At 42.5% G+C, this 13,392-nt stretch overlaps 2 protein-coding genes across 6 annotated transcripts in view; both read left to right on the plus strand.

The window, feature by feature from the left end:
• Nucleotides 1-13,392, plus strand: part of LOC120057213 (protocadherin beta-16-like) — a 140,089-nt gene that overhangs the window by 38,313 nt on the left and 88,384 nt on the right. The window contains exon 1 of one of the 5 annotated variants that reach the window (XM_039005725.1): nt 421-2,936. The exons of the other annotated variants lie outside the window; for them this stretch is intronic. Within the exon in view, the coding sequence (XP_038861653.1) occupies nt 531-2,936 (2,406 nt within the window). The 5' untranslated portion in view covers nt 421-530. Of the gene's footprint in view, nt 1-420; nt 2,937-13,392 lie in introns of those variants that run through there. 5 annotated transcript variants of the gene reach the window in all.
• Nucleotides 4,958-7,503, plus strand: LOC120056709 (protocadherin gamma-A11-like). Its single transcript, XM_039004912.1, has one exon. The coding sequence runs from the start codon at nt 5,077-5,079 to the stop codon at nt 7,501-7,503; it is 2,427 nt and encodes an 808-aa protein (XP_038860840.1). The 5' UTR covers nt 4,958-5,076.

Genomic DNA, 13,392 nt, shown 5'->3' on the forward strand with positions numbered 1-13,392 from the left:
ACCACACGTTGGTTTGTTGAGTGAGGACACATTGATAACTAGTGGAATCCGTGCATTGCATTGGCTTAAAGGAGAAAGTTGCGACCAGTGTTAACTCAATGTTTTTACCTTATGGGACTGTTCTTATTCAAGAAAAGGAGTTCATACATCATACAAGCATTACTTTAAATGTATTTCTGTATATCTATTTATTATTTAACTGTGGTCATAGGCTACATCATCTTTGTATGAAAATACAATTCTAAGATAGAAGACTATTGATGTACATTGTGTGCTGTTTTTTTAATGACTCAGGATGTCGCTGTTCACCAGCTAAGAAAAGTTAGGCAGCCTACACTTCTCAACCCAATAATAGATTACTCAAAGGGCGGATACAACCTATCGCGCCATTATCACTGAGGAGCAGTCGGCACAATAATCTCGTGTTTTCAGTTGGGTAATTTATCTTAGCCAATATTTGTAGTAGCCTATATTGCATATTTTTTTTGCCTTCACCTTGGAATTGGACTATTTTCGTTTGTACATCGAAAATGGGCTACATTGGATTTACAGTTTCAGCTTTTGTCCTCCATCTGGCTTTTGTTCTATCCCAAATACGCATCAGCAATGGCGATATGACCTATTCCATTCCAGAGGAGATGAAACGCGGATCTGTGGTCGGAAATATAGCCAAGGATCTTGGGTTGGATGCTAAGAGACTGTCGGCTCGAAAAGCTCGTTTAGAAGAGGATGGAACTAAACACTTCTGTGACATTAACCTGAATTCGGGAGATCTTGTTGTCGCTGAAAGAATTGATAGGGAGCAGCTTTGCGGTCCGAGGATTTCATGTGGGCTAAAGTATGAAATGGTTCTTGAAAGTCCTTTAGAATTGCATCGCATATCTCTTCAGATTCAGGATGTGAACGATAATTCACCACAGTTTGCAGATGATGTTATCAAATTGGAAATAACGGAATCAGCTGATAAAGGTGAACGTTTCCCCATTAATGAGGCCCACGATGCAGATATAGGTCAGAATGCAGTTCAAAGCTACTCTTTGCAAAGGAATGACCATTTTGTCTTGAATGTTCATACTAATCGAGATGGAGGTAAATACGGTGAGTTAGTGTTAGAAAAGGAGCTGGACCGAGAACAAAAGCAGGAGGTGACATTGTTACTTACGGCTGTTGATGGTGGGACCCCACAGAGATCTGGTACTGTAGTTATACACGTTACTGTGTTGGATGCTAACGATAATATTCCAGTATTTAGCCAGGACGTGTATAAGGTCAGTCTACCAGAAAATTCTCCGTTGGGCACCATAGTAGCAACAGTCCGCGCAACTGATGTAGACGAGGGAGCAAATGGCGAGGTAACATATGATCTAGGTCGAATTTCTGATGAGTTGAATAATTTGTTTCAACTCGATAGTAAAACTGGGGTTATAAATCTGTCTGGACCTATAGATTATGAGGAGCAGCCCATTTATGAGCTGCGCGTCCTCGCCAAAGATGGTGCAGGTTTGGTGTCATACACAAAAGTACTGATAGATATTACTGACGTAAACGACAACGCACCAGTGATATTAATTAAAACTCTGACCAATCCAATTACAGAGAATGTGTTACCTGGCACAGAGGTGGGCATCATTAATGTACAGGATAAAGATTCGGAGGGAAATAGACAGGTCCGCTGCTCCATTCAACAAAATGTTCCATTCAAATTAAATCCCTCAATCAAAAACTATTATTCTCTGGTAACAACGAGTGAACTCGACCGTGAGATAATATCAGATTACAACATAACTATCACTGCCACCGACGAGGGGCATCCACCTTTATCCTCCTCAAAGATCATTAATTTATCTGTATCAGACGTGAATGACAACCCACCTGTGTTTGACGAACCATCCTACAGCACCTATGTGACTGAAAATAACAAACCTGGCTCCTCTATGTGTTCTGTTACTGCCAGAGACCCAGACTGGAGACAGAACGGTACTGTGGTCTATTCTCTATTGCCTAGTGGTGTCAATGGTGTTCCGGTGTCCTCATTTGTATCCATCAACGGAGACACGGGGGTGATCCATGCTGTGAGAGCATTTGATTATGAGCAGTTTAGGAGCTTCAAAGTCCACGTTGTAGCCAGAGACAATGGTTCTCCTCCACTCAGCAGTAACGTGACTGTGAGTGTCTTCATAACAGATGAGAATGATAACTCTCCCCAGATATTATACCCTGCTCCAGCAGGGAACTCCTTGATGACTGAGATGGTCCCCAAAGCTGCTCTGGCGGGGTCCCTGGTTTCCAAGGTGATAGCTGTGGATGCTGACTCTGGACAAAACGCGTGGCTTTCATATCACATCGTGAAATCGATTGATCCGGGACTTTTCACTATTGGTCTCCACAGTGGAGAGATCAGGGCCCAGCGGGACATTTCTGAATCTGACAGTATGAAGCAGAACCTTGTTATATCAGTGAAAGATAACGGACAGCCTTCTCTCTCTACAACCTGTGATGTATATTTACTCATATCAGATAACTTGGCTGAAGTTCCAGAAATGAAAGACATGACTTATGAGGATAGTTCCAAACTAACTTCCTATTTGATCATTGCACTGGTCTCTGTCTCCACCTTTTTTCTGACTTTCATTATTCTCATCCTGGCCGTGAGGTTCTGCCGCAGTAGAAAGCCTAGAATGTTGTTTGATGGAGCAGTCGCCATTCCCAGCGCGTATTTCCCTCCCAACTATGCAGAGGTGGATGGAGCTGGAACTCTGCGCAGTTCTTACAATTATGACGCATACCTGACAACCGGCTCACGCACCAGTGACTTCAAGTTTGTCAGATCTTACAATGACAACACGCTGCCTGCTGACCAGACACTGAAGAGAAGCCCAACGACGTTATTAGAAGGAAGTTTCATCACGCTCAACACTGCTGGGGAGTCTATTGAGGTAAGACAGAACTTAGAGTAGATACCCCTTTTCATTGTGTGCGAATGCATCGGATGTTATGATATCAGAATTGCTTTCCTAGTATGTTAGTGGTCTTTTCCTTAACTTGTTCTTTATCCGCGGGATTATGAAGGCTTATTTAAAGACATCTATATTCACTTTTTAATTCCTTTTCACAGGGGATAATCTTTCAATTTTGTTGTTGGTGTGTATAAAGTTAGGCATACTACCCCAATCATGGAGTTTGTTTACATTTTCCTTTCTGTAGTATCCTCATTTTCTACTACATTTTTCTTTAAGTATATTGGCTACGTTTCCACATTTCAGCACGTGGTTAGTGGACAGCGACGTAACCATCACTTTACCTTAGAGCAGTGGTCACCAGCCTTTTCTGAGTCAAGATCACTTTCTGAGTCAAAATGCATGCTGAGATCTACCGCTTTGATTTTTTATTAACATGACTAAAAAAATGTAAGCCTATGCAACAATAACCAATTAAAAACAGTTCTGTACCAATGAGGTTTGTGCAGTTAGATAATGGCCCAATACATTAACACCGCATACTGGCTTTGCTTGAATTTACCTGTCAATGCATTGTTGTTCGGGACATATAAAAAAATTGTATTTCAAAATTTGAAGTAGGCTATATGATCACACCGGTAATAGGTCCATTGTTGTATTACTTGTGAGGCACAGCTGAGTGAGCATACATTTAAATCAGTTGCTTTTTATTTTACTGGGCTGATGGTGCCTGCATCTGATGGTCAGTCTCCCAGGGAGGGAGAGAGCAGCAGACTGAGGGTCCGTCTCTCTACATCCCTCCGCTCTCCCTTTCCTCCTCTGACACTGACCAAAAAGGGACACCGTCTTCCAGCTGACGACGAAACTCGAGTCGCACCGCATTATTTCTGCGTCATGCACAAATGCATGTTGTTACTCCTATGAACAGAGAAAGTGAAATATTCCTTGATATTAAAAAAGACCCAAGACGCTAATAATAATAACAATGCCTATAGATACACGTTCCTACTCATTCATTACTGCTGCACTGCTTGTTGTAGCGCTGAGTGGAAATAGAAAGAACGTGCATTTTATGGCTTATAAGTGTTGACTAGAAGGTGTTGACAGTGCTGAGTAAGAACTTAAACATGAACTCACTCATTAAAAACAGCAGCTCTTTGCTGTATTCGTTGACAGTCTCTCTAGTCATGGTTTTAAACGTTTAGAAATCTCACAGTATCAATTTTGCCGTAGCTTTCTTTTATGCCTGCTATGTTGCTGCAGTCTCGGTCATCTTAGCAATCTTATTGGCCAGCGGTGGCATAATGCACTTGATTTCCTCTCCAGGCCCACCGGAATGACAGAGTTGGTACCTTCAGACACATGAAATGGCAACAGTTTGCCTACCCGGCGCGCAGGGCTGATGAATTGGCTGCACCTACCACCAACAGCCCGAGACTTTAAAAAAAAGAGGAATACAAGGCTTTATCGTTGGATTTTTTACAGAAATGTTTGGCATCGACTAGAAATGGCTTGGAGATCGACCGGTTGGTGACCACTGCCTTAGAGTATAGTGGACATATAATTGCTGGGTGTGATTAATAATACGGATTAGTCATAGTTGAATTTTATGTGGACGGTTGATATAGCTTATCTTTTTATTTATTTTTGTTATTCGGCAATACATGAATAGTCAGACAGTGGCAAAAGTATGGAAATATTGAATTTACTTTTCATATCTTCTCATTTATGATTAGGAGTTGATTGCGCACAACTATTGGTTTTCCTCTCTTCTCTTGCTAAGCTACACGAAACGTTCGTCATACTTCGCACAACTCAAAAAGGGGGGAAATATTGACCAAGATGATAAATGACGTAGAACTGTTTGTATTGTGACTGCTGTTTTCTGTAAGAACTCAGGATGTCGCTGTTTACCATAAATAGAATTGCATGCTTTTCTCCACCCACCATTGGACTATTCAAGAGTAATAGGCTATATTGCATCACTTTCACCGAAGAGCAGTCGGATAACAATCGTTTTGCTATTCCTTTTGAGAGGCTAATATTGTACTCTTACGTTACAGTATCATTTCGACTCGTTTTGAACTCTTATGTTAACAATTGGTTTTAATCATCCAGAATGGGGTACACAGGATTTTCGTTTTTTACCTTTTTGTTCCGTCTGGCTTTTTGTCATTGCCTGATGCGCATCAGCAATGGAGACTTGAGCTATTCAATTCCAGAGGAGATGAAGCGCGGATCTGTGATCGGAAATCTAGTTAAGGATCTGGGGCTGGATGCTAAGAGACTTTCAGGTCGTAAAGCTCGTTTGGATATGGATGGCAGTCGTCAACGTTACTGTGACATTAATGTGAATACTGGAGAATTAATTGTGGCTGAAACAATAGACAGGGAGGAGCTGTGTGGACCGAAGGTTTCTTGTTCTTTAAAATACGAGCTTGTGCTGGAAAAACCTCTGGAATTACATCGTATTAATGTGCAAGTCCAAGATATAAATGACAATTCACCACGGTTTCCCAATGCACGTATTGATCTAGAAATTCGGGAATCTGCTGTCAAAGGCGCAAGATATCCCTTGGATGAACCTCATGACTCTGACATAGGATTAAATGGTATACAAAGCTATTCACTGGAGAGGAATGCCTATTTTATTTTGGACGTTCAAACGAGCTCAGATGGAGGTAAATACGGCGAGTTAGTGTTAGAAAAAGAGCTAGATCGAGAACAACAACAAGAGGTGACGTTGTTACTTTCTGCTGTTGATGGTGGGACTCCGCAGAGATCTGGTACTGTAGTTATACACGTCACTGTGTTGGATGCGAACGATAATAAACCAGTGTTTAGTCAGACAGTGTATAAAGTCTGTTTGCCTGAAAATTCTCCAACAGGGGCTGTTGTAGTTGCAGTTAGTGCTAGTGATGAAGACGAGGGAGCAAATGGAGAAGTGTCATATGAGTTCAATCGCATTTCCGATAAAGCAGCTAAACTGTTTTCCATCGACAAAAACACTGGCGAGATTAAAGTGCAGGGTCCCATAGATTATGAAGAAAATACAGAATACGACGTGCGTGTCCAGGCTAAAGATGGGTCTGGCTTAGCTGGCAATGCAAAAGTAATGATAGAAATCACTGACTTAAATGACAATGCACCAGTGATATTGATCAAATCCTTTAACAATCCCATCCCTGAGAATGTGTTACCTGGTACAGAGGTGGGAATCATAAATTTACAAGATGAAGATTCAGAGGGAAATAGACAGGTCCGCTGCTCCATTCAACAAAATGTCCCTTTCAAATTAAACCCTTCAATCAAAAACTACTATTCTCTGATAACAACTAGTGAACTAGACCGTGAGATAATTTCAGATTATAACATAACTATCACTGCCACTGACGAGGGGTCTCCACCTTTATCCTCCTCAAAGATCATTAATTTATCTGTATCAGACGTGAATGACAATCCTCCTGTGTTTGAAGAACAATCCTACAGCACCTATGTGACTGAAAATAACAAGCCTGGCTCCTCTATGTGTTCTGTTACTGCCAGAGACCCAGACTGGAGACAGAACGGCACAGTGGTCTATTCTCTATTGCCCAGTGAGGTCAACGGTGTTCCGGTGTCCTCATTTTTATCCATCAACGGAGACACGGGGGTGATCCATGCTGTGAGAGCATTTGATTATGAGCAGTTTAGGAGCTTCAAAGTCCACGTTGTAGCCAGAGACAATGGTTCTCCTCCACTCAGCAGTAACGTGACAGTGAGTGTCTTCATAACAGATGAGAATGATAACTCTCCCCAGATATTATACCCTGCTCCAGCAGGGAACTCCTTGATGACTGAGATGGTCCCCAAAGCTGCTCTGGCGAGGTCCCTGGTTTCCAAGGTGATAGCTGTGGATGCTGACTCTGGACAAAACGCTTGGCTGTCATATCACATCGTGAAATCGACTGATCCGGGACTTTTCACTATTGGTCTCCACAGTGGAGAGATCAGGGCACAGCGGGACATTTCTGAATCTGACAGTATGAAGCAGAACCTTGTTATATCAGTGAAAGATAACGGACAGCCCTCTCTCTCTACAACCTGTGTTGTATATTTACTCATATCAGACAACTTGGCTGAAGTTCCAGAACTGAAAGACATGGCTTATGAAGATAGTTCCAAACTAACTTCCTATTTGATCATTGGTCTGGTCTCTGTCTCCACCTTTTTCCTGACTTTCATTATTGTCATCCTGGCCGTGAGGTTCTGCCGCAGTAGAAAGCCTAGAATGTTGTTTGATGGAGCAGTCGCCATTCCCAGCGCGTATTTCCCTCCCAACTATGCAGAGGTGGATGGAGCTGGAACTCTGCGCAGTTCTTACAATTATGATGCATACCTGACAACGGGCTCACGCACCAGTGACTTCAAGTTTGTCAGATCTTACAATGACAACACGCTGCCTGCTGACCAGACACTGAAGAAGAACCTAAATGAACCTTTTGGAGAAAACATTATCACGTTCAACACCGTGGGGGAGTGTGAGGTAAGATTTCATAGCTTGTGAAAAACTGAAATGCTTTTAATCCAGTTGTGCATATATGAAGCTGTATAACTACCCACGTGCATATATGAAGCTGTACAACTAACCATGTGCATATATGAAGCTGTACAACTACCCACGTGCATATATGAAGCTGTACAACTAACCATGTGCATATATCTCATGAAGCTGTACAACTAACCATGTGCATATATCTCATGAAGCTGTACAACTAACCATGTGCATAGCCTACTCTATGAACCTGTGTAACTATCGTAGCAACTTACAGGAGCAATTAGGGTTAAGTGACATGCTCAAGGGCACATCAACAGATTTTTCACCTAGTCGGCTCAGGGATTCGAACCAGCAATCTTTCGGTTACTGGCCCATCACTCTTAATCGCTAGGCTACCTGCCGCCTATTATTCTATCTAACTATGGCAGATTTTATGGAAGATGCCAAAACCTTGGAGATAACAATAGATGGTGAACTCAGATATGGGCCTGTAGTTTAGTTTTCCATAAATCAATCCATATGACAAATCCAGCTCCAGAACCAGCAATAGAGCCAGCTGGATAATATTTTGAATATTGATTAGTAAAAATATAAAAAAGACAACAACGGATAATATTAGCTAGCTAGATAAAGTTAGCAAGATACACTACATTACCAAAAGTATGTGGACACCTGCTTGTCGATCATCTCATTCCAAAAGCATTAATATGGAGTTGGTCCCCCTTTACTGCTATAACAGCCTCCACTCCTCTGGGAAGGCTTTCCACTAGATGTTGGAACATTGCTGGGGGGACTTGCTTCCATTCAGCCACAAGAGCTTTAGTGAGGTCGGGTACTGATGTTTGGAGATTAGGCCTGTCTCTCAGTCGCTGTTCCAATTCATGGGGTCGGTGTTGTAGTCAGGGCTCTGTGTAGGCCAATCAAGTTCTTCCACACCGATCTCGACAAATCATTTCTGTATGGACCTCGCTTTGTTCACGGAGGCATTTTCATGCTGAAACAGGAAAGGGCCTTCCCCAAACTGTTGCCACAAAGTTGAAAGCACAGAATTGTCTAGAATGTCATTGTATGCTGTAGCGTTAAGATTTCCTGTCAGTGGAACTAAGGGGCCTGAACCATGAAAAACAGCGGCAGAACTTTATTCCTACTCCACCAAACTTTACAGTTGACACTATGCATTGGGGCATGTAGCATTCTCCTGGCATCTGCCAAACCCAGATTTGTCCATCGGACTGCCAGATAGTGAAGCGTGATTCATCACTCCAGAGAAGGCGTTTCCACTGCTTCGGAGTCCACTCCAGCCGATGCTTGGCATTATGCATGGTGATCTTAGGCTTGTGTACAGCTGCTCGGCCATGGAAACCCATTTCATGAAGCTCCCGACGAACAGTTATTGTGCTGAAGTTGCTTTCAGAGGCAGTTTGGAACTCGGTCATGATTGTTGCAACCGAGGACAGACAATTTTTAGCACTTCAGCATTCAGTGGTCCCGTTTTGTGAGCTTGTGTGGCCTACCACTTCGCGGCTGAGCTGTTGTTGCTCCTAGACTTTTCCACTTCACAACAACAGCACTTTCAGTTGACAAGAGCGACTCTAGCAGGGCAGACATTTTAGGAACTGACTTGTTAGAAAGGTGGCATCCTATGACGGTGCCATGTTGAAAGTCACTGAGCTCTCCAGTGAGGCCATTCTACTGCCAATGTTTGCCTGTCGAGATTGCATGGCTGTGTGCTCAATTTTCTACACCTGTCAGCAAAGGTGTGGCTGAAATAGCCAAATCCATTGATTTGAAGGGGTGTCCACATACTTTTGTATATATAGTATAGCTAGCTAGCTAAATAAGGTTAGCATGCTAGCTAGCTACACTGACAGCTGTCAGTGTCCTATTTGTTGATGTTACTCAACTCCACGTGGAAATTCCCACACCCAATTGTTGAATATGTATAAGTAGCCTTTGTCATTCTTCAGAGGTGGAACCTAATCGTGTATTTCCTCTCTAGGACAGGAAATTTTGAAGAAATAGTGGTGGCAAATTCTTTTTGGGGGTGTCCTTTAAACATGATATTCTACAAACTACATGGAGTGTCATTATTCACCAGCAAAAAAGCTTTTAAGTCTTTCTCTCCCCCTATTTGTGTAATTTACAGGAAGGGGACCTCATATGTTCAGTGTAGAGAAGTCACTTGCTTAACATTTTATAGGCTAGTAGATTTTGCTTTCACTTGTTAAAAAGGTTTATTTGGTTGAATAGTGCTGTAATTTACCACACCATTACATCGGGAACACGTTTTATTAACTGAAAATGGAAAACAAAGGATTCTCTGCCTCAATGTTATGCCTTAGTTTTTATATTTTCCTACTGAAAACAGCTACACAAATGTTTAAAAAAAATTTGCCCTTCATATTTCAACACAATCAATTAATGTTTTATGGCAGAATGTAATTGTCTCTTGTAGAATTTACTTAACTCGGTGGAACTTGATGTGAATCAGATGAATTAATGTAGAAATCATCTGACCAAATTTAGTTTGGTCAAAGAGTTTGTCTTTTTGGGGGGGCAGAGCTCATTAGAATAATACCCAGCATGCTTTGCAAACATACATTTGGACATTTACATTTTGACCACTTAGCAAGCACTTTATCAAGAACAGCTTCATTCAGCAACTTCAACTAAGGTAGAGAATTATTGAGAAATCCGTTGTAGTCTGTTGGTTCAGTTCTATGTGCCAACCCTGCTGGTTTAAAGCCGATTTATAGTCAATCCACAGTCTGCAGTGACCATACAGAATATACAGCAATGTGACCTACACAGAAGTCAGAGCATTCATACTTCTTCAAATCAAATCAAATGTTATTGGTCTCATACACATATTTAGCAGATGCTATTGCGGGTGTAGCGAAATGCTTGTGTTCCTAGCTCCAACAGTGCAGTAGTATCTAACAATACACAACAATACACACAAATCTAAAAAGTAAAATAATGTAATTAAGAAATATAGAAATATTAGGATGAGCAATGTCGAAGTCCGGAGTGTGCAAACGTGTCATCAAGGCAAAGGGTGGCTACTTTGAAGAATCTCAAATATAAAATGCATTTAGATTTTTATAACAGTTTTTTGCTTACTACATGATTCCATATGTGTTATTTCATAGTTTTGATGTCTTCACTATTATTCTACAATGTAGAAAATAGTAAAAATATAGAAAAACGCTTGAATGAGTAGGTGTGTCCTAACTTTTGACTGGTAATGTATTTAAAAAATATATTTAACCCCTTTTTTGTTGGCACAAAACTATCTCCATACTTCCATTAATTTGTGTGCGTTATCTTCAGACGAGTCCAGTGATCCTTGTGGGGGTCATATAGCAAAACAGAGAAGACCATCGTGTACGTGAGAGTCTCATCGTTCCTTAGAGTGGTCATAACCATTCGGACGCTACAGATGTTTTCGTAAGAAGATTGATTTCTGGGATGTCTCATGGTCTGACAAACACTGCTGTAGCTCGGCCAGCATATGGGCAGATCCGGTGGATTGAGACGGTGGATTGAGATGCAGCCCATCCAGATATCTCTATCTTAAATGTACACGTTTTGATGGGGATTTTTTTACTATGTTACTTAGATTGACGTACGGGTGCGTCAATAGACTCTTAAGGATGAAAGGGGCCTGGTTTGCGGTTAACCAGGCTCATGATGCAGATATAAGACTGAATACAGTTTAAAGCTACATGATACAAAAGAAAGAGCATTTCATCTTAGTGTTAGGGAAAGAGCTGGATAGAGAAGAAGAGCACAAGGTGACATTGTTACTTACTGCAGTTGACGGAGGGACTCCACAGAGATCTGGTACTGTAGTTATCCACGTTACTGTGTTGGATGCTAACAATAATAAACTAGTGTTTAGCCAGAATGTCTATATAGTCAGTGTACCTGAAAATTCTCCAATAGGTTTGTGAGTGGTTGCTGTGATGGCAACAGATGGAGATGAGGGGGCAAGTGAAGAGGTGACATAGAGATTTGGCTCCATCTCAGATGGAGTGCATACATTATTTTCCCTTAAACCTCTAAAAGTCTAAGCCTGTGGGGGGGGTCCGTTTAAATAGTCCGGGTGGTCATTTGATTAAATGTTCACCAGACTTATGGCTTAGGGGTAGAAGCTGGTAAGGAGCCTTTTGGACCTAGACTTGGCGATCCCGTACCGCTTGCAGTGCGATAGCAGAGAGAACAGTCTATGACTTGGGTGACCGGAGTCTTTTACAATTTTTTGGGGCCTTCTTCTAACACCGCCTAGTTTATAGGTCCTGGATGGCAGGAAGCTTGGCCCCAGGGATGTACTGGGCCTTACGCATTACCCTCTGTAGTGCCTTACGGGTCGGATGCCGAGCACTTGCCGTACCAGACAGTGATGCAACTGGTCAGGATGCTCTCGATGGTGCAGCTGTGGAACTTTTTGAGGTTCTGGGGACCCATGCCAAATCTTTTCAGCCCCCTGAGGGAGAAAATGTGTTGTCGTGCCCTCTTCACAACTGTATTGGGGTGTTTGGACAATGATAGTTTGTTGGTGATGTGGACATCAAGGAACTTGAAACTCTCGACCCGCTCCACTACGGCCCTGTCGATGTAAATGGGGCGGCCCTCCTTTTCCTGTAGTACACGATCAGCTCCTTTGTCTTGCTCACGTTGAGGGAGAGGTTGTTGTCCTGTCACTACACTGCCAGGTCTCTGACCTCCTCCCTATAGGCTTTCTCATTGTTGTCGGTGATCAGGCCTACCACTGTTGTCTCATCAGTAAACTTAATGATGGTGTTGGAGTCGTGCTTGGCCATGCAGTCGTGGGTGAACAGGGAGTACGGGAGGGGACTAAGCACGCACCCCTGAAGGGCCCGCTTGTTGAGGATCAGCGTGACAGATGTGTTTTTTCCTACCCTTACCACCTGGGGGCAACCGTCAGGAAGTCCAGGATCCAGATGCAGAGGGAGGAATTTAGTCCCAGGGTCCTTAGCTTAGTGATGGGCACTATTGGGTTGAACGCTGAGCTGTAGTCAATGAACAGCAATCTCACATAGGTGTTATTTTTGTTCAGGTTGGAAAAGGCAGTGTGGAGTGCGATTGAGATTGTGTTATCTGTGGATCTGTTGGGGCGGTATGCAAATTGCATCAGGTCTAGGGTTTCCAGGATGATGGTGTTGATGTGAGCCATGACCAGCCTTTCAAAGCATTTCATGGCGACCGACGTGAGTGCTACAGGGCGTTAGTAATTTAGGCAGGTTACCTTTGCTTTCTTGGGCACAGGGACTATGGTGGTCTCCTTGAAACATGTAGGTATTACAGACTCTGTCAGGGAGAGGTTGAAAATATCAGTGAAGACACTTGCCAGTTGGTCCGCGCATGCTCTGTGTACACGTCCTGGTAATCTGTCTAGCTGAATCTGACAGTATGAAGCAGAACCTTGTTATATCAGTGAAAGATAACGGACAGCCATCTCTCTCTACAACCTGTGATGTATATTTACTCATATCAGATAACTTGTTTGAAGTTCCAGATCTGAAATACATTTCTTATTAGGATAGTTCTATCTTCATCTCTGATCATTGCACTGGTCTCTGTTTCACTTTTTTCCTGACTTTCATTATTGTCATCCTGGCCGTGAGGTTCTGTCACAGGAGAAAGCCTAGAGTGTTGTTTGATGGACCAGTCGCCATTCCCAGCGCGTATTTCTCTCCCAACTATCCAGAGGTGGATGGAACTGGAACTCTGCATAGTTCTTACAATTATGATGTATACCTGACAATGGGCTCACACACCAATGACTTCAAGTTTGTGCGATCTTACAATGACAGTACGCGTCCTGTTGATCTTACAGTGAAGAGGTGTCAAATGTAGTGTTTGGGAGAAAGT

The sequence above is a fragment of the Salvelinus namaycush genome, chromosome 12, assembly GCF_016432855.1.
Source record: "Salvelinus namaycush isolate Seneca chromosome 12, SaNama_1.0, whole genome shotgun sequence".
Taxonomy (NCBI): Eukaryota; Metazoa; Chordata; class Actinopteri; order Salmoniformes; family Salmonidae; genus Salvelinus; species Salvelinus namaycush.